General features: G+C 40.8%; 1 protein-coding gene across 1 annotated transcript; it reads right to left on the bottom strand.

The window, feature by feature from the left end:
- Positions 1-434: 434 nt before the first annotated feature.
- On the bottom strand, positions 435-21,280 carry DIPK1A (divergent protein kinase domain 1A). The gene is made up of 5 exons (XM_053391754.1): positions 20,740-21,280; positions 7,848-7,982; positions 7,020-7,127; positions 4,774-4,950; positions 435-3,783 (listed from the first exon to the last, which is right to left on the bottom strand). Exons 1-5 carry the CDS (start codon positions 20,791-20,793, stop codon positions 2,971-2,973), a joined length of 1,287 nt encoding a protein of 428 aa, XP_053247729.1. The 5' UTR covers positions 20,794-21,280; the 3' UTR covers positions 435-2,970.
- Positions 21,281-21,748: the final 468 nt, after the last annotated feature.

Here is a 21,748-nt window from a genome sequence, read left to right as displayed (position 1 = left end):
CTGTGGCCACAGCATGAACCACAAAAATCATATATCCACTATTTCGTTTAGAATATTTTTTTCTTGTTTTCCTCCTCTAAAAACTACGTGCGTGTTATGGTCTGGTGCGTGTTATAGAGCGAAAAATACGGTAGGCTTGTACAAGGTCAGGCCTTGTAAAAAGGAATAAGCAGATGTTACTAAGCAGGTATAAAATGGAAACCTGACGGTACAAATGGACTAGTTTTGTCCATTCTATCTTCCCCATTTGGTTTCCTGTATTTGGAGGAACCAACTAGAACACATGGATCCATGAGTGCTTAGCTTTCATGCCCAAGAAGCGGTTAACCTTCTGTCATTTCCATTATCTTATGAAGAACATGAATACTTTACTTTCAACAGAAAATTGAGGTCTTTCCCCTCCTACTCTATTTTATTCCACACCACTGCCAGAATGGGGAAATAATTCCAGTTTATTGTAAACAATTCATATTCAAAATGAAGTCTCCTGGAGATGGTGATTTAACAGCAATCAAAATGAAATACAGTACAAACTGCATTGCTGACAAGTTCCATTATTCGAAAATTTCAAATATCTAGAAATATTTGGCTCAATATTTTTTCCCACTGAGCAATGACTTTAACAATATTGACATTCAGGTTTATCCAGCATGGATATGCCTAGTAAGATAAAAGATTTGTTTAGTGGTTGCAAATATTAAATGCTGCCTCTTAAATAACATCTGTTAATTTAAAAACAAAGTGGACATTGTGCAAGAACATTGTTAGTAAAAATATTTACACAAGGCAAAAATGCGCAAGATTCTAGAGCAAATTATTAACACTTTACACATTGTACAGGGAACAAAGATGGGTTTGCTTTGTTAAGTGCATGTTCATTATGTGGGGGAAAAATCTTTTAAGTTGTGTTGACAAAAGAGCATGTTAAATACAAGAAACCCAGATGAAGAGATACATTAACGTAAGAGACTTCATCATTTTCTCCCTCTTATAACAGAAATACCAATGAATCAAGTGAAGGGTGGAGAGAGTGAATTAGTGTCAAGTTGAATACGCTGAAGAGCTCTGTCAAAACAATGACAAATGCCATTTGAATAGGTAGAAGTGGATGATTGTTTGATGCAACATGTCAGCAACAAGAAGTTAAAGTAAAATAACAGCTATGTGTTCAAATTTTCCATATTTGTTCAGAACTGAGGACTGTGCCCCTAGCCCTAGAAGAGCATATAAAATAGATATTGAAAAGTACCACACAGTTCTGAAAACAGAACTGTGGTGGGTGGTCCAAACACACACCCTACCATTGTCTTGCTTCACTTTGCTATTTTGTAAGCAACATTACAACTTAGGACCATTAAATGCAATTTCCTACCAGTTTGCCACATGTTCTAGAAAAAGCTTCGATACTGCATAATGTGTTCCAGAGTCTACTTCAAAATACCCAGATTTTCAAAGTAGCATGGTAAGTTTGACCCACAAAGCCAGAGCAATTAACTTATACGACATTTGGGTTTGCATTCAAGAATTTTGGCTTACTTGGTTCAGGAACACAGCTGGGTGAGATCAATATTAGGCATATTTGTTTCTCAAATATCAATGCTTAACCATAGAAATTGACAGGACTTGGCTTATATTTCGACACACTTGGGAGTTGCTGAGCTGTAATGGAATTACCTCAGAATAAACATGTGACAGAATTTGGCTGCTGGATGCTTACCTTTGGCCAGATTGATTTTTAACGTTTTACCATCAGACAAACCACAGTTGGGTTATTAATTGCACTAAAGTTATGAGTTTGCCAACTCATGTATAAAATTCAGTTTTAGTGTCCCACAACTCTTTGCCTTCAGACTGTGTAATACCTTTAGTTACACATCTGCTTACATTAGGACCCATATGATTGCAATTTATCAGTTTAGTGTCATTAAATATTGCTACTACAAGATGTGTGGGTGCTTAAAATCAACTGCTAGCATGGGAAAACACCTACTTTTAACTAGGAAGTTTCAACAACTTAGTAACATTCAATGTACGCATGAGGTAAATGTGTATACAAATGTATAAATGTAACAAAAAGTTCTGGTTTCAAAAACCTCCAGTTAAAACATGTTCAATTGTCACGCTGAGTTTCTTTCTTAAAAATCACTAATGTGCAAATTCTGCCATGCTAAAATTAGTAAACAATCTCAAAAATATTATTTTCATTTATAAACAGTAGCTTGGATTCTACCACGTTAATTTCTAGTAGTGGTGGGTCTTGTGGCCAATGTTTGTAAAGTTACTTTCACTTTTCAAAAAGCCCTCAAAGGAAAAATTAAAAGCACTACAACCCATTTTGTAATTTGGGGGAGTGACAAGAGAAGAAGGGGTAGGGAGCAGCAAGAAAAAGAGTAACTTACAACACTGTTTAAGGGCTGCAGCCTTCTTTGGGCTTGTGGGATTCTTCAGAACTCTGCTTCAAAAACCTCTCAGGATGCAAATAGCTAGCATCTCAGGTTGAAGGTTACTTTACAACCCTTTCTTTGACAAGCCACATTTTCACATGCAGGGAGTATCTGAAGTGCCTAAGTACTTGAACGTGATTTGTATTCAGAAGTAGGACAAGCCATCTAGAATTGTACCATGTGAATTTTTTCAACAGGCAAGTTTTGCTAAAAAAAGAAAAAAGGATCTTGATTCTGCTCTTCTAAAATTATCTTAAATGTGAATAAGGGCAAGAGGAGAATGTGTAACCTGTATTCTTTCCCTAATGGGAGTGTTATAGCCATATGGCTTCAGTAGTCTCTGCCAGGCAGATATTTAGAGAACATACATTTTCCAACTGGAAAAAAAATCACTGTGGTGGCTGTGTTTGAAGGAGCATTGATGAGAGAGGAGGCTAAATAAAGATTTTTTTCAACGTTGAAGCTGTGTTTGAAAAAAAGTAGTCAGCTCCTACAGCAGCAACAATGTTCTTCCGAGACAAAGAAACTAAGAATCATTTGTATGAGATATTTTCTTCCACAGTAGAGTTTTCAGGTTGTTGAGTATCAAGGAATGTTCCATCTCCATCTGGTTTGCTGAAACTTTCAGGGCAATGCATGAGTACAGCTGTTTCTCTAACTCTTCATGTATTTCCAGAGGAGCCCCACGAAGCAGGTAATCTTTGAGCAAGTGGCACACCTTTGCCAAATTTGGCTGAATTATTTCTGTGGTACATTTCATTTTACTTTGGTCACATACAGTTCTGCAGTCCGATCCATACACACAATCCAGGTCAGACTCACAGTGACGATCTTTAATTAGTTCTTTCAGGTTAATTTCTGGCACTATTTTTCTCATGTCCACCATTTTTAAGTCATATTTATCATTGTAACCCAGGTTTTTGGCACTCGTGTCGCACATAAGGAAATTCCCATAAGGTCCATGGAAAATGTCTTCCACAAATTCTAGAAGCCCTATGGCTATTTTTGCCTTTCTAGGCCACGATGGAGTAAACCACTGATCTATGCTTCTTCTGAATCCAGAGGGAATGAAAAGTTCTATGATCCACGGAAGGCTTATTCCAAAAAGAGAGGTATATTCAACTTTTTCCATCACATATAGATCTCCACAAAAACCTAGCAGTTTGGGAGTATGTTCTTTATCCTGGAGAATTACCATGAGCAGAAATTCATTCAGCTGGAGAAGCGCCCAAGCTGACTTTGCTTCTGGCAAGGAAACTCGGCCATCTTTGTTCCCATCAGCAACAGACAATATGAGATTAACCAGCTCAGGAAGATTCCCCTGCTCTCCTAGTTTTGCCTAAAAAGAAACAAAAGATATATGATAAAATTATGTATTTTTTTTTAAGTACCAACATAATGCTGTAAATGCTGGTGCGTATTTCTCATTCTCAGTTCCTATTTCTAGTAATGTTAGGGAAGCTATTCTGGTTCAAAGGCATTTAGGAACAAAGTGTATTACCGAGCTGCCACAGTCCTCTGTGCTAAGTAGTGCAGCCATTTTAACATTATTGTATTGTTCTGTAATAACTGAGGTGGTATTTTTACAGTCACAAAAGAATTCGAAAATCTCAACTCTTATTTTCAGACAGAATTTTGTCCAGTTATCCATTTAAAAGAGAACTCCAAATCCTCTTTACAATGACCCACCAAATGGAAGTTTTACCACTTACTTTATAATATGTGGTGGCTTTTAGGTTTTCAAATAATCCATCATGCAGTCTAGTCCTGAAGCAATACCTATATTAGGGGTGGTGAACCTCAGGCCCATGAGCCAATCTTGGCCAGTGAGGCTATTTCTCCCAAACCCCACTTATCTGTCCATCAGTTAGTGACATCAGCTGGTAGGCAGGGGGGTGTCACTTCTGCCGAGCACTGCTTCATGGGAAACATGATGGCAAAGCAGACCTCAGCAGCCAGCTGGATTGAAACTTTTGCGTCATGGGGGCATGGAAAACGTGTGTATGAATTTAACAGTGCTTAGTTTGTCTTTTGGTTGCTATTTTTTTTATGTTGCTAATGTTGTTCTATTGATTATATATATGCTGTATAGATTTGTTGTGTGTTCAGCTTATTTTGTTGCTTGTTGCTTTGTTAACAATGTTCCACAGACTGTAATTGTGTTACTGATGATTTGTTATTTATTCCATATGATTATGCTGTATTTGCGTGATGTTCCATTACGTTCTATCATGTTATTGCTATTTATTGTTTCTAAGCCTTGAGATTCATTTGGATGAAAAGAGGCATAGAAATAGACTAGAGGTAGGTAGTGAGAGTAAATACTCACTTTAAAGAGTCCATAGACCATCTCCTTGAATTTCTGAACTGTAGTTCCTCTAGTTGGTTTATCAAACAGAATAGTTTTCTTTCTCGGTTCTAGTTCAGTTCTGAGATCAATGTGAGCAATTTCTTCCATTTGGCATTTTATTACACCTTGTAGATTGCCCCAGGCTCCTAAATACATCTACACAACACAGGAGAGAGAGAGATTCTGGAATTGACTAAATTTCCAGCTTAATTATTGAAACAACTTTCATTAGCATGGTGCCTCTATTAATTGGACAGATTTAATGTTTATATACAAGTACTACCAAAAGTAGCGCAGGCAGCAAGTGCTTTCTTAGAAACGTCCCTGTTCTTTTCGGGCACAGAAGAGAATGCCATTGATAAGGTAGTGCCTACTGAGATGGGTGCATGAATCATAAAAAGTACACTCATTTTCTTCTTCAGGACTAGTGATTTTAAAACAATAGAAATATGCCTATGAATAGTCACATAAGACTCAGATAAACTATGGTCTAAGATTTCTTTAACTTAGTAACAGTCCTGCTCAGTATAATACTTTGGCAGATTCAGGGTAACTGCCTGTGTATCAGGGATGGGACTGTACAAGATACATAGTATTTAAAAGCTATCCAAAGCTTTTAGTAGTCTAGCAGTAAACTCATGTCATGTATAAGGATCTCAGTTTCTCAACTATGTACTTCATTTTGCACTGATCATGATAGATACTCAAAATGTACTGCACTGGAATGCAAATACTATCTATACCACCCAGATTGTTATTTAGTGATATACTAAACAAGCATATTTAGTGATATGCTCACTTTTTAAAGTGAGCACTATATTCTACCACTTTTATGGGGAGATTTTTTTTAAAGGGCTGAAGTTCCTACATAGAAAATAATGAAAAGAGGGGTGCTTTGTAGTCTGTATCAAATAAATCCATCTACAGAAGTTTAAATATGCATTCTTTTAATCCAGCATTGAATTTAAATCACTGTTTTAAAATTCTGCCATATTCATTTTCTTTCCATTAACTATGAGTGATGACAAGCTCAGACACTTATTGAATGTAAAGCAAATCCAAATGCCAAACCTTAGTTTGAAGCATTAGCCTTACAACATATTACTAAAGTATATTAAAAATAGATTATTCCATAAAAAGATCTAGACCTAGCTAAAGTTTAACTGTGACTAAGCAACAGAACTCATTTTATTGGGTGGTATTCAACTGTAGACTTACAGAAATTAATGGACCTAACTTAGTCATGTTCATTAATTTTAATGGGTCTAATCCAAGTAAATCTTAGCTGAATACCACCCACTGTTTCAATGATAATCACAAGTAGCTGGGTTGGGGTCATAATGTTCTCCACTGGCTGGCGATTCAGATTTCTTTTTTTTGCAATAGAACTGCATGACATTACAAACCATTCTAGCCAGACTCCTTTTAGACGGTAACCAAAGGCAAACAAAATGCTGTGGCACCCAAATCCTAACAGGTGCTCTTGTTCTGTGGTCCAGCCACCCTTAAACATGTCACACTAAGGGGTTTCTGGAAGGTGAGTGTGTGCCCTTTTCCTGTTTGTCAGGAGACATAACTTCCCAGTCACCACTCTCTCTAGTGCTATAAAATGTTAAAGGGTTAAGGCTACTATTGCCAAACCTGAGTACCCTCTTGTTATACAGTGAGGGGCTTGGGGGAGTTCAGCATACTAAGCAAATATGTCTTTCCTGAAGCATTCTAGTGTAATATAGAACTAGTGTAAGCTAACAAGAGGACTTCCCAAAATCCTAGTCCTCTAGCCAGAATACCATAAGGTGCTCAAAATGGCCAGTCTCCCTACTCTTCAAATGACACCTTCGACATCCCATAAATCCTGCAAGTCACTGAACACACACAGGGCGGTTGTTGTTGTTTTAAAAAGTTTAATTTTCTTTGAAATTTACAAATGAATTAACTTCAATACACTGACGTAGTCTAAATATGCAGAAACTGTTATTTTTCAGGTGGAATTATTTTCCTGCCAAATTTACCACCCAGGTTCAGTATTAGAAGAAATGATGCTGCCAGTATCCAGTGTTTTTAAATCATGAGGCAGTATATATAACATGAATATTTTTGAGTGCATTTCTTCTGTATTTGATTCAGAAGTCCTTTTGACAGTAATATACCAAAGTTGTCCAATTACCAGATTTATCACTGCTTAATGTTTTTATGAACTTGACAAAAATATAGAGCAGACATACCTGATTGTTGGGCTTGGTTGACAAACATTTTCCAAAATACAGAGTTTGTCTTGTACATAGGCTACTACATGCTGATCCATCAATAACTCCAGTCTTGTACTTATCACACTGGAAAAAATGGCAGAGAAGACCACTATATGAGTATCAATACATTTTCTACCTCCAATGATCGGGTATCCCGGGGACCCAACGACCCTGATTCACTTTGAAGGTTCCTTTGGTCTCAAGATTCCAGACATTTTATTTCTATTTTCATTGTCTAGTCTCCCTTTGCCCGCCATCTGCTCCCACTGCCTTAACCATTTTCTTCTCTTCCAACTAAACAAAAGAAAGAACATTTTCACATCATTATTGAATGCTCTTCTAGAAGATGCAGTGATAGGAAGATTAGGCAAATTCATGGGAAGAAAGGCTATTGTTGGCTATGCTATGATGGATATGTTCTGCCTCCCTTGTTAGAGGCAACATGATTCTGAATTCCAGTTGTAGGGTGCCAGAAGTATGGAAACTGTTGTCATATTGAAAAGCTTCCCATGGGCATCTGGTGGCCACTGTGACAAGAGGTCACTGAAGTAGATGAATCTTTGGCCTAATTCAGCAGGGCTCTTCCTATGTTCTTATATTAAACTGGGTTAATTATCTGAAAAAATATCGAGTGCACAAAAGAAAAGTTATTGTATACCTCATTTTGATACACAGTAGTGCATAACAACAAATTGCTGAAAACTGTGCTATTCACTATACGCAATAGCAAAAGATAACATTGGTTATTTTATATATATTATAATAATTATATATATAATTAAAATATTTTTTAAATGTACTTACTATTATTTTCTTGCAATCATGCCCTCTACAAAGTTCTGTGTAAGATGAATACTGAACATAAATAATCCAGCTGCCAATAAATACCCCTAGCCAGGAGAAGAAGAGATACTTCATCCGCATGTAAGAGAAGCGAACCTTTAGGGTAGAGAGACAAACAAGAGGGGATGGGAGGGAAAGGTTTCAGTAATATTTTATGACATCTTGCATAACCTAATTTCACTGTGCTTTGGTAGTAAATAAAATGCAAATTGGCATTAGCTTCAATCCAAATAAAGTAGAGAATTTTATTTCACAGCATTGAAAGCAAACTCAATTACATTTAGTTTCAGTTCTCTCCAGAAACCTCTGGGTGAACCGTTGGGAGTTCAAGTTTTGTCCTCATATAACAGGCATAGGCAAACTCAGCCCTCCAGATATTTTGGGACTACAACTCCCATCATCCCTAGCTAACAGAACCAGTGGTCAGGGATGATGGGAATTGTAGTCTCAAAACATCTGGAGGGCCGAGTTTGCCTAGGCCTGTCATATAGCCACCATGTGAAGTAGGTAGGAGTAACTGGAAGGAGAATTAGAAAGTAATAATTAATCACCACTTGTTAAAACTGGTCCAGAATAATCCAATATCTATTCAGATTGATATATACCAATAACACAGAATTGTAGAGGTAGTTCTTTTATTTTCACCTGAGTAGGGAAAGTATCTTATCATTTATATCTCACTTGTCAGCACCAGCAATAGCAAGAAATGGCAGTTTCTGAACTTAAGAATTTAAGGATTTTACACACACACACACACACACACACACACGTTTTCTATGGAAGTTTTACGTACTATCATGACCAGGATTAGGACTTGGAGGAATGAAGATTCAAATCCCCACTGAGCCATGATGCACACTGAGTGACCTTGGGCCACAGGGTTGCTGTGTGGATAACACTGGAGAAGGGAAGAACCATGTGTACCACTTTAGCTCCTTGGTGGAAAAATGGGCTATAACTGTAGTAGTAGTAGTAGTAGTAATAACAATAATAATACTACCACAACAGTATTTGAAGTAGCCTGACACAGGAACTAGCCAGCTGGCACTACCGATGTTTTAGATGATCCAATATCTATGTCTATACATAAGTTTAGCTCTGGAATTCATGTAACAAGCCGCTTTTGATTAAATACCACATTTGAAAAGAATGCAAAGGGTGGCAGGTTAGCCTCCTCTGCAAAGTGCTTCAGTACCAATACTTCTTTACTCTCCCACTTTATTGGCCTGGGAAGCCAGCTACCAGATATGTCTCAGAGGTATTCACTCACCACTTACTATATAGTGCATATGCTATGCCTACTTTTTCAAACAAAAGGTATGCAATATTATTGCTCAAGTAACAAAACTATCAAAAGCCCCAATTCATGAAGGTGTAGATCAGAGGTATGTGGAAGAAAAACTAATTGTCTTTTATCCATAAAACATGATCCCTTCAAATCAAGTTTCAGGTCAGAGATGGGTCAGTAAAAGAAAACTCATTCTTTGCCTGCCTGTATTGTACCCAACCTGTGAACAAACAGACTTCAGTTTCCTTTATATGAAGAGACAAACAAAAAACACCATTATTCATATATAAAAGTTTGTTTGAAGTTAACAGGAGTCAAATTTCACTTTGCCTGGCAAACTAGTTGGAGTGTTCACTCTCACCTTCCACAGGCTTTTAATGCATTTCTCTCCACACACCCCCTCTAGCAAGAAAGTGAGACTTGTTGCACTACTCCCCCTTTTTAAAAACACTGGCAGACTTTGGTCCACAGAATGAATGTGGTATCTCCCTCTCTGTACGATTCAGCCATACGTTGCTTACTTATGCCGTCACTCTTTTTTGGCTCCTTTTAAAGGTTTACCGCTTAGGTTTTTAAATAGATTTTGAAGAGAGGAAAGAAACTACTCCATTCCACACTCCATCAAAATATTGTGAGAAAGAGTTGCTTTTTATTCCCAGACATCTAAGTCTAAGGCTGAAACAGGCATTTCATGTGAAATTATATAATGAACTACCCTCTCTCCCCATGTCAACTTCAAAAAGAAGCAAAATGGAGAGGGCTGCCCCACAATTCTCTGCTCAAACCACCCCACTACAACTTCAAATCATCCCACAAAACTGCCTCACCCACAGCATGCATGGAGTCTGATGGAGGCCGGGGAGGAAGAGTGGTTGTAAGGGTGAATTAGGAGTGGGTGTGCAACAGGCAGGGGAAAGAGTTTAGCACCCATGCCTGCTGATTCTCTGTTTCCTTCTGTTCCTTCCAAAGGTGCCTTTAAAAAAAAAGGATTTTCATGCAATTGTTTGTAATGCCGATGCTGTTCCTTGGAGACAACAATACAGGTGAAGCTGCATTCCTTGACTAGACAGCAGATCCTGATTAATAATGCCCTTTTTTGTTAACCCAGAAGTACTGTTGTAAGGATCTAGCATAGTCTTAGATTTACATTTATACAACTGGCTGAAATTTAACAATATGCAGCATTGTGAAAGAAGGGAAATGAGAAGAGAGAAGTTACAAAACAGGAGAGCGGAAGTTTACTCACAACCCATGACATCAATGGCATTCACACACCATCCAACATTTCTTCAGTGAAAATAGGGACGTCCCATTCCATAATGATAATTTTATTATTTATACCCCACACATCTTACTGGGTTGCCCCAGCCACTCTGGGCGGCTTCCAACATATATAATAATATAATAAAACAATAACATTAAAAAAACCTTCCCTATACAGGATTGCCTTCAGATGGCTCAGGGGTCAGATAACTCCGTACCCTCCATTTCTCCAATATGGACATGCTAAGGAAAAGTGGGACATTCTGGGATCAAATCAGAGACCAGGATGGCTTCTCTAAATCAGGGGCATCCCTGGAAAATAGGGACACTTGGAGATTATCAATTCATATGTACAGACATTTTTAAAAGGAATAATTTTCAGGAAGTTGATGGACCTGTTTTCTCTTATTGTATAGTCTAATTTTGGCTTATACCGTATTTTTTGCTCGATAACACGCACCTGACCATAACACGCACATAGTTTTTAGAGGAGGAAAACAAGAAAAAAAAATTCTGAATGAAACAGTGGATGTATCATTTTTGTGCTTCATGCTGCGGCCACAGACATGTGATTTGACGGTGAGTTTGGGGTAGCCCAATGCAAAGATCCTGAGGATCCATGTGGATCCATGCTTTGTAACCACGTTTTTGCACCATTGCAGCCCCAGGCAACAGTGGGTGCGTGATTTTTTTGGTGCAGGCTGTAGCCATGGACATGCTATGTGATCTGATGGTGAATTTGGGGTGACCCAATGCAAAGATCCTGAGGATCCATGTGGATCCATGCTTTGTGACCACGTTTTTGTACCATTGCAGCCCCAGGCAACAGTGGGTGCGTGATTTTTTTGGTGCAGGCTGTAGCCATGGACATGCTATGTGATCTGATGGTGAATTTGGAGTGACCCAATGCAAAGATCCTGAGGATCCATGTGGATCCATGCTTTGTAACCACGTTTTTGTACCATTGCAGCCCCAGGCAACAGTGGGTGCGTGATTTTTTTGGTGCAGGCTGTAGCCATGGACATGCTATGTGATCTGATGGTGAATTTGGGGTGACCCAATGCAAAGATCCTGAGGATCCATGTGGATCCGTGCTTTGTAACCATGTTTTTGCACCATTGCAGCCCTGTTTTTGCATCAGATCATTGCTATGTGATCTGATGGTGAATTTGGGGTGACCCAATGCAAAGATCCTGAGGATCCATGTGGATCCGTGCTTTGTAACCATGTTTTTGCACCATTGCAGCCCTGTTTTTGCATCAGATCATTGCTATGTGATCTGATGGTGAATTTGGGGTGACTCAATGCAAAGATCCTGAGGATCCATGTGGATCCGTGATTGGAACCACGTTTTAAGTAGGGAGGGAAGGAAAAACATAGAAGCGACAAGGAGAGGGGTGTGCAGAGAAGCAGCTGGCTAAGAATGCAGGAGAGGGGTTTTACCGGAGGGAGGAAAGGAAGGCAAAAGTCCCCCCCCTCACAAGCCAGCCAGCTCTCTCTCTCTCCCCCCCCCCCAACCTGCATGTTGCCTTCGAGTCCCAGACGCACGGAAAGGAATTGCCTGGAGGGGAGGGGTTTTCTCTGCTCTTTGTTCCGTTTGAGCAAACACAGTAAGGAAACAGAAGCGGGTGGGCAGTAAGACCCTGAGGCAGAATGCAGGAAAGCAGCAACTTCCTCCTTTCCTCCCGTCTCCGGACGATTTGATATTTGCCTGATTTATGCCTTCACTCGCGCTTGTCAGCTCCAGGGACCACACATTCGCTCAATAACACGCACAGACATTTTCACTTACTTTTTAGGAGAAAAAATCTGCGTGTAATAGAGGGAAAAATACGGTATTTGTGTGTCTTGGATTTGGTTTTGTACTAAATATGAGTTACTGAAATTGATATATCGGATATAAGTCTTAGTAGGCCCCAAACCTCCACAGACAATGAGGCCGAACACTTAGGAGCAATCATAGAAAAGCTATCACCAGTGTGCCCTGGTTATTTTTATGGGGTCTAGGAGATAGTCAACTGGCCACTGCTGGAAAAACGTATGATGGATCAAGCCATTTTTATGTGCAAAGCAGGGCTCACTGGCAAAACATGGAATTCAACAAGCTAAATATATTGTTTGCATCCTTCTTGTTTATTATTTATTTAAAATATTTCTTATCTACTTTTCATTGCCTTCACCTACAAAGATATCACAGGGAAGGTACTTCCTCCAGAAAATGAATTGGTCCAGCATCAGAAGAGGCTTTATGGCGAAAGGAAATTAACCCATAATAACCAGAACAGTAATCTCCAAACACCAGACTGTATTCCCTTTCCACACAAAAGAAAGTTATGAAGGAAGTCAGATTAAAGACTCAACTGCTATCTATGGCATGCAAGAATGAGCAATAAAACTGCAGACTAAACTCAAGCCTATTAAGTGCATATCAACAAGAATTAGACAGAATGTTTATTTCTTAACATTAGAAAAACAGATACTGCTAAAGAAAACTATCAGCATAGCATTTACTGTGTGTATAAAGCCTACTGAAAATCACATTTATGGCACAATTAAAGTTATAGCCAATAGTATTACTAATACAGAGAATTTCACGTTTGCCAGTATCACAAGACTTCATTTATTTATATTCTACTTCCTAGTGTGCTTTGAAAGACTAACAGTTCAAAAGCTACAATGTCAAAGTTACCAGCCAATAAAATCCATTGAAATAAATTCAACTAATTAGCAGCAGATAGCATCAACAGCCAGTGAAACCCAACATAATTTTGAATAAACCCAAATTCTTATAAAGGTCTATTTTTACCAATGTCCTCAATATAGAAAGGCAGACTGACTGGGCAGGGGTTTCTTTAAGCAGGAAGCTGCTGCTAAAGAGGCTCTGACCTTGTGATATATGGGATACCCATAGCCAAAGCTCTTCATAGACAATCCTGATGACGCTTGTGTGGGGAGGGCATATGGTAGATTACAATAACTCAGAGGTAGAGCATCTCCTTCGCATGCAGAAGATTCCAGGTTTAATTCCTAGCATGTCCAGCTAAGGCTGGGAGGGAACCCTGCCTGAAGTCTTGGAGAGCTGTTGCCAGTCAGTGTGTAGGCAATGCTGAGCTACATGGACCAACTGTCCGACATGGTATAAGGTAGCTTCCTATATTTCTGCAGGTGACCAGAGTTCAAACAATGTCATTATTTTAAGAGTACAGAAGAAGCATCTTCAGATGCTCCAAGTAACTGGAAACTAGTACAGCTAGCCACCCAAAGTCACTTTCTGGCCATTGCATTCTGGACTCTAAATAACCAGACAAACTGCCCCGCAAAAATATTTTTTAATACGGTTGATGACTTCTTTTCTTTCATTTCTACATTAATGTGAATATAACAGTTTTCTTTTCTTTTCAAATGATTCAAAGACTATACTATGTTCATTACAAAAACTTTAAAAAGACTATAATAAGTAATAATAAGTAATAGCTTTATCATTGTTTAAGTCAAATTCTTATTTTCTCTAGGATGTTGAAATGCCTTTCCTTTCCTTCACTTTCATATAATCTTTCTTGACACAAAGATCTAATGCACATTGTAATTAAATATAACTAAGAGTACTGTGAAACTTTTCTGTTTGCTAATAAAAATTATGAAAAACAAAACAAATTAAAATATCCAGGAGGTGCCATGGAAACAAGCTGGCAAAATGCACTTCCACTGATGTGACCTTAAAATAATTAGATGTTCAATATAAAAACTTACACATCTACGAATACTAAAGAAAATGGCTTTGTTAAGTGATAAGAGGTTATTTACAGATATACAAGCCAACTCTGCATCAGTTCCCCACAAAGCTTTAACTAGTCATGCTAAGTCAAAGTAAAATAACAAGCATTTGGGGGGGGGGGGGAAACTGTGACATCAGAATAAAATTGTTTCAGAGCTAGCAAATGATTTTCTTTCCCTTACTGCCTTTCTCATTCCCACTAATCCTCTTGGAAATGAACCAAAAACCACAGAAAGAAAAAACGCAAATGACGACACCTAGCAAGGCATTTACAGAGTCAATATTCTGTTAAACAGTGTGAACTGCATGGTAATTAGTTATTCACCATGTGAGATGCATCTCAAACAGCACAATTTCTGGCAAAAGTTGAGTCTGGAAAGGTTCCAGAGCACATTGATACTAGAAACAGACCTAGTCAGAGATGATGATGAATAAGATGCAGTGCTTTGAACTATTGTATTTTAATATTAATGGGCTACAAAAGAAGTTTAAAGCAGCCTTCTGCTGTTCCATATTTCCTTGCTTTAGTTCCCCAGATCCTTCATCTTCTGCCTTCCCTGTTGCATACAAGATTTGTCCTGCTGCCAGGAACTAGAAAAAGTGCAGCCTAGGAGCTTCATAATCACCCCTTCCCCCCTCACTACCACAACCAGGGAAAAAACAGCAGAGATTTCTGAATACAGCAAGTTTTGGCTTTCTCTCTGAAATAAGGGATAGCCAACAAGTCAAGTCCCATGGCATGGCTAAGGAACACACACAAAAATTCTGTTGTGGTTGCCAGGAGCAGCACAAGGAAGCAGATGGTGGCAGAAGACGGACATGCTTATTAATATTGTAGTTTGGCCAAATAACCAAATCAAGTAATTGAAATATGTGGCTTCCTGTGGATTTCTAGCTTCAGTGTTTTTACAGAAGCCCATGAGATTTAAAATCCAGATTAAATGGGAATCTTAACCACATGCAGCCACAGTTAAACTCAGTGCCAGCACATCCCCTAATTACATTGAAGGCAGAAGACAGAAATCAAATGCCAAGAGAGAAGCCAGTACAGCAAGTACCCATTCTAGAGGCTACCTCCTAAGCTCTTAAACATTTTTAAGAGGGAGCCATCAGCCCTCCTACAAGGCTTACTAACCCATGAGAGTGGAGATCCCTATAAGACTTAAAGCATCTAAGTCTTTTTTTTAAAAAAACCCCACAACAACTCCCTTCCTTCCTCTCTTTGTCAAGGCAATACAAGGGTATGGCAGCAAACTTCATGTACTATAAACAAAGTTCTAGAAGTGAAGATGTCAGATCTTCAACCGCAGGTAAACAAATCAGAAAACATTAGTGTTCTCCATATAATTTTGTTGTCATAAAAGATGTCAGTCGTTATTTCTATTAACCATGTTTTTAACATCCACACAAAGCAAACACAAGGCAACTGTATCATGATGTCTTTTGAAAACAACATTCCTAAGAGCAGCTCTGTGTAGTTTAAAAGTTGCTTTCCCTTCCTCAAAAAAAAAAAAAGACTCCTTACTTTATTTTATACTCTGTTCCTTTTGAGGGTGGGGTTCACTAAAGTTATAGAACTAAGTTAGAATATGTACTAAGTTAGAATAAGATTAAGATGCTAACTGGATACATCAGAAATGTATGTATTATAGAAAACAGCTTACAAATACGGCACCATATGCATTTGTCAATTATAAATCTCTAACAAGTGTTTGAATATGGAAGCATATTCAAGTACTGGAACTGAACAATGATGCTGCAATATGCTTCATTGAATCAGATAGCTTCTAGAATTACTTGTGGAGGAGGAAAACGATGGGGCTTGAAACTGTTCCAAGGACACAAAGATTTGAGGACAACCTAGAAGAAAGGGGCATGATGGAGATGCAAATGTGTTGGATTTCCATAGTGGGGAAAGGCTTACAATTTATGTTCGAAGAAGAGCAAGCTATGAAGCAGAAATGTAGGACAAAGGCAGAACTGTAATATACCTATACTTTGCAGGTGTTATGTTTCACCAAAATAAGAAACAAGGCAATTTCCTCTGCTTTACAAATGGGAAAATGCAAGTGCTCAGTGATAAAATTATATTCTATGCTGCCTACACCATATGCAAATATACATGAACACACACTGAGTGAGAAGCATCTGATACAGAAACAAGATATAGTTCTTGCCCAGAGCAAAATATAGATCCCTGTTAATGCTGTTTATTTTTAGGACAGACTTACACACATACACAAAGATAAAATATTGAAGTATCTTGACCTTAGACAGAGAGTTACATTTGTCTGACCTTGCAAGCAGCCACATCACCCTGTTTAGCAGAATGTTTGCACAGCTCTCTCCCCAATGTACCCTAACCAAAATTAGTTTAAATACTGGCTGAAATGTTTAATGATGTTGCCTTTGTTATCATAATCTTGATTTCTTTGTAAGCTACCTTGATTTTTTTTTTTTTTACTGAAGGGCAAGGTATACCCTTTAAATAAAAATAAAACAGAATACAGTTAACAGGCTTCCTAATCATTAACCCCTTCTGTGTTCCATGTTGCTACTAGATAGTTATTTGAAAACACAAGGCAAACTAAGGACAAAGACTATGCTGCTCTTCCTTGCTTTTGCCTCCCTAAAAGTCTGCACAACAAACAAAGAGCCCCAATTTTATCCAAAGTAGCTCTATTGTACTAATATAAGTTTTCAACCATGTACAAAAATGCAAAATAGCAAAAAAATACCAACAGATACAGATCACCAGTAAAACACCGAGTTCAATAAAGTATCACTGAAGTGCCTTCAAATGAGTAACTTCTGCCTGCTTGGGATACATTCCTCATCAGTGAAGTTGTTCAAGTTTCCAGCTTGGACAATGAAAAGCACCAGTCTTTCCAGGAAGCAATTTTTCCAACTTCTTGTGCTTCTTTTAAAAGACACCCCTCCAAAAAATGTACGTACATAATTCTCTGCTTTACAACACAGAGAATTAAAATATATTTTAAAAATATATTTTAAAAATTGCACATGAACCAACAAGATACCTGAAGTTCTTATCCTCACTTCACCAGCCAGTCTGGTGCCCTTCAGATATTTTAGAATACCATATATCTCTTAACAATGTAGCCAGCACCATGCTGCCTGGGGTTGATAGGAATCATAGTCCAAAACACCCAGGGACCAACAGGCTGGCAAAGGAACAATATTTCATTTGTGCCATATAGGTTTTAATCAATATAAATACTAATTTTTAAAAAATCAAAGTGGAAGCAGATACCACACTGACCATGTTACAAAAATACCGATAAAACAAACATTTCACTTAAAACACTGGGGTAACTGTCTGCAGTGCCTAAGCAGAGAATTGTGCATAACGTGTAGGAAACATTTTTAAAAAATAATAATACACAGCACATTGGATGAATTAAATCAAACACCCAACTTCCGGGAATGACTGGTATTCTTCATTCAAGAGAATATGGTTAAGAACTTTAATTTCCTTGGAGGAAGTTATTATTCTTTGTAGGATACTTTGCTGCCTCCATTGCATCCTCAATTACAGTCTGGTCTAAAGGAGGTGACTGAACTGGTGACAGCTCACTGTTACCTGTTTGCAAAGCATTTTGAGGATAAAACCGCTTGCATCCAACAGGCTCTTGACTCCAGTGTTATAGCAGATGAAACCAGAGCATTGTCTAGTATTGTTATATTGGATGAGATTCCGTTAGCAAGGCTTGAGGATGTGGACAAGGTGCTTGGCTCAGTTAAGGCAGTCACTTGCGCTCTGGACCCTTCCCCTCTTGGCTGTTAAAAATTGGTAGGGATGGGACAGCTGGCTGGGCCAGGGAGGTGATTGATGCCTCCTTGTGAGAGGGGGTGGTCCCTGCCTGCTTGAAGGAGGCAGTAGTAAAACCACTCCTTGAGAAACCCTCCCTGGATTTGGAAAATCTAAGTAATTACTGGCCAGTTGCCAATCTCTTTTTCTTGGGCAGGTCCTCTTGGAGGAAACTGATTTTCTAGATCCATTTCAATTGGAGTTTAGGACTGGTTTTGGCACAGAAACTGCTTTGATCTTCCTGTATGTTGACCTATGTATCCTTGTTAATTCTCCTTGACCTCTTGGCAGCTTTCAACAGCATCGACTATGGTATCCTTCTGGAGTGGATGTCCAAGTTAGGGGTGGGTGGCACCACTTTGTAATGATTCAGGTCCTAATTGGATGGTCATTTCTAGAGGGTGGTGCTTGGGGAGTGCTCTTCAGCCCCATGGAGCCTTCAATGTGGGGTCCCTCAAGGTTCAATTTTATCACTTATAACTACATGAAATTGCTGAGTGGGGTCATCTGAAGTTTTGGAGTAACTTGTCAGCAATATGCTGTTGACACACTTCTCCTTTACATCTGCTGGTGTGGCAATGGACTGTTGTGTTGCCTTGGTAATGGACTGGAAGAGAGCCAACAAAATGAAGTTCAATCCTGATAAGACTGAGGCACCATTTGTGGGTGGTTCCCTAGACCGGATGAATGGGAGTTTGCTTGTTCTTGATGAGGTTACACTCCCTCTGAATCAGTGAGTATGTAGCTTGGGGGTAATTCGGGGTCCATTGCTATGACTTGAGGCTCAGGTGCCCTCAGTGACACAGAGTGTCTTCCATCAGTTTCAGCTGGTAGCCTAGCTGTGCCCCCATCTGGACAGGGATAGCCTAACTTCTGTTGTCTGTGCTCTGGTAACATCTAGGTTAGATTACTGCAGCATGTTATACAAGGGCTGCCTCTGAAGATGGTTCAGAAACTTCACCGGCTAGGTTGCTCACTTGTCCAAAATGGTTTGAGCATATAACACCAATCCTGGCCTGAATACACTAGCTTCCAATTAGTTTCCAGGCCCAATTCAAAGTGCTGGTTTTGACCTATAAAGCTTTAAATGACTCAGGACCACAATACCTCAGGGATCGCCTCTCCCCATATGAACCACCTTGTGACTATCATCTGAGGCCCTTCTTCATGTTCCTCCTCCATGAGAGGCTGGAGGTTGGCAACCCAAGAACAGGCCTTCTCTGTGGTGGTTCCCTGCCTGTGAAATGCTCTCCCCCAGAGAGGTTAGGGGCTAGGTTAGATAAGTGAAGTACATGGATGTGTGATAAAAAGCACAGTATTTCCTCCACAGTTATTCTGATACAGATTTATACATAACACACATACATACTGGATCAGGCCAGTATCCCGTTCTCACAACAACCAACAAAATTTATACAGGAAGTCCATAGGCAGGACATGACTGCAACAGTATTCTTCTCACTTGTGCTCTCAAAGAACTAGTACATAACCAAAGGCAGATGAACATGCGTAAAACTAGTACATCTGGCTGTTTCTGTATTAGCCTCTCTAACAAGATTAACACTTTCTAAAGCACATTTTCTGCCTTTTAACATTGTGTCTTATCTTGCAGCTGACATGAAGCTGCAGCCTTTCAGTGCAATATCTTTTTGTAAACTGCAAAGAGGCTTTCCTAAAATCAAGTGGCATATAAATTGTTGTTGAATTTATATATATAATATAGATTCAAACTGTTGAACTGTGGAGGTGAGAAACCAGCCGGGTACATCTGAAATCTGGAAAAACGGTACAAAATTCATTGCGCAAACTCAAAAAATTCAAGTTACATAGGGAGGACCCCAGAACCACCAGATTAAGCAAAAAACGCTCCAAAAACAGCAGGGACTGGGAAGGAGTGAGTGGGAGGGAGGAGAAGCGGAAGAGTGGAGAAAGCTTGGGCAAGCAAGAGCCGCAAATGGCCAACCAGGGGCGCTAACATTAATAAAATATGGGGGGGGGGAGTAAATCCCTGCTTCACACAATCACAAGACTTGGCACACACACCCCATTTGAATGGCAATGCACATCAACTTTTGGGTTGGTGGCCCGCTCAAATATTTTATGGGGGGGGCGCACAAAGGGTCCTCAGGCCCCTAGGAGTTGGCTCCTATGTTACTACCTCCATCTCTCCATTACAACGCCTAGAAGGTTGGCATAGGAGCCAACTCCTGGGGGGGGTCTTCGCTCCCCCCAATATATCTATATATCTATTAGGGCGCCAGCCCCCCCTCGCCCCCCAAGTTTTTGGGCATTGCCATGCCAACAGTGTGGCAACAGCTCGTGTCATGGGATCGATTATGCGGGACAGGGCTTACCCGCCCCACCCCCATCCAAAAATCAATTATTTTATTCAAGTTGGCACCCGCGTAGGTAGGCTTGTTAAGGGGCAAACTCCAACGGAGCGGGGTGGGAAGGGAAAGGGTGGTGGGTCTGCTGGGCGGCGACAGATCTAACACGCGTTCCCCTGCTTCCCGTGGGAACGGCGCCCCGCGCGCCTCCCTCTCCTCCCGCCCAGGTGCGCCGCCCCCGCCTCGCGCACCTGCCGGCCTCGCTCCCTCCCTCCCCTCCGGCGCTGCGGCCGACGCCGCCTTCCTCCTCCTCCGCCCGCCCGCCGCAGCCCCTTCTCCTGACCCCGGTCTCCGGCCCACCCCGGACTCACCTGGCTGTAATAGGGCTTCCTGAGCCAGGCCCCCGCGAAGAGCCTCCTCGCCATGGTAAAGGATGGCACATCCCCGCAGCGGGCCGCGGCGGAGTCCCCGGAGGAGGGCGGCGAGAGAGGCGCCCGCTCTCCCCTGCGTCCGCCCGGCGCTGAGGGGGCCGAGGGGGCCGCCGGCCTTCTTCTGTCACCGCCGACGAGGCAACGAAACGTGCCCGAGTCCGGGGGGAGGGAGGGAGGGGGCGGGGGAGAGGGGAGGCGGCAACGGCTCTCCCGACCCCGCCCCGCTTGGCAACTGTCAGAAGGCGGGCGGCGCGAGGGAAGAGGGCGGCTTTTTCTCCTCAGCCTTCGAGGGACCTGAGAGACACTAGGAGGCGCCGCTTCTGCCGCCGACACCCGCCCGGTGGCGCCTCCTCTTTTCTCTCCCCCTCAGCGTCGGAGCGGGGGCGGGGAGGCTTCCGGTTGCGGAGGGCGGCGACGTGGCGCGCAGCCCCGAATCTCCCCTGCCGGCAGCCGCATCGCCCTCGAGTGCGGACGTGGCCCTGGGTGGGAGGGTGATAGGAGCCAAGTCCTGGGGCCTCAGGTCCTTTCAGCACCCAGAGCCCCGATAAAATATTTGATTTCCCCTCCACCCCGCAGTTGATGAGCATTGCCATTCAAATGATAGTGTGCATTTGAGCGATGAGACTTACCTGCCCCCCCCAAATATTTTATTCCAGTTGGCACCCCTATGTGTGTCCTAAGTTTAGGAACCCTTGCCCATTCCCCACCTAGCTAGAATGGATGCTTTTGAATTATGGTGCTGAAGGAGACTCTTGAGAGTCCCATGGACTGCAAGAAGATCAAACCTATCCATTCTTAAGGAAATCAGCCCTGAGTGCTCACTGGAAGGACAGATCCTGAAGCTGAGGCTCCAATACTTTGGCCACCTCATGAGAAGAGAAGACTCCCTGGGAAAGACCCTGATGTTGGGAAAGATGGAGGGCACAAGTAGAAGGGGACGACAGAGAAC

This window comes from Podarcis raffonei, chromosome 6 (genome assembly GCF_027172205.1).
Source record: "Podarcis raffonei isolate rPodRaf1 chromosome 6, rPodRaf1.pri, whole genome shotgun sequence".
In the NCBI taxonomy this organism is placed as follows: domain Eukaryota; kingdom Metazoa; phylum Chordata; class Lepidosauria; order Squamata; family Lacertidae; genus Podarcis; species Podarcis raffonei.
The sequence above is the reverse complement of the archived record's forward strand: the minus strand, read 5'-3'. Positions and strand labels throughout refer to the sequence as shown.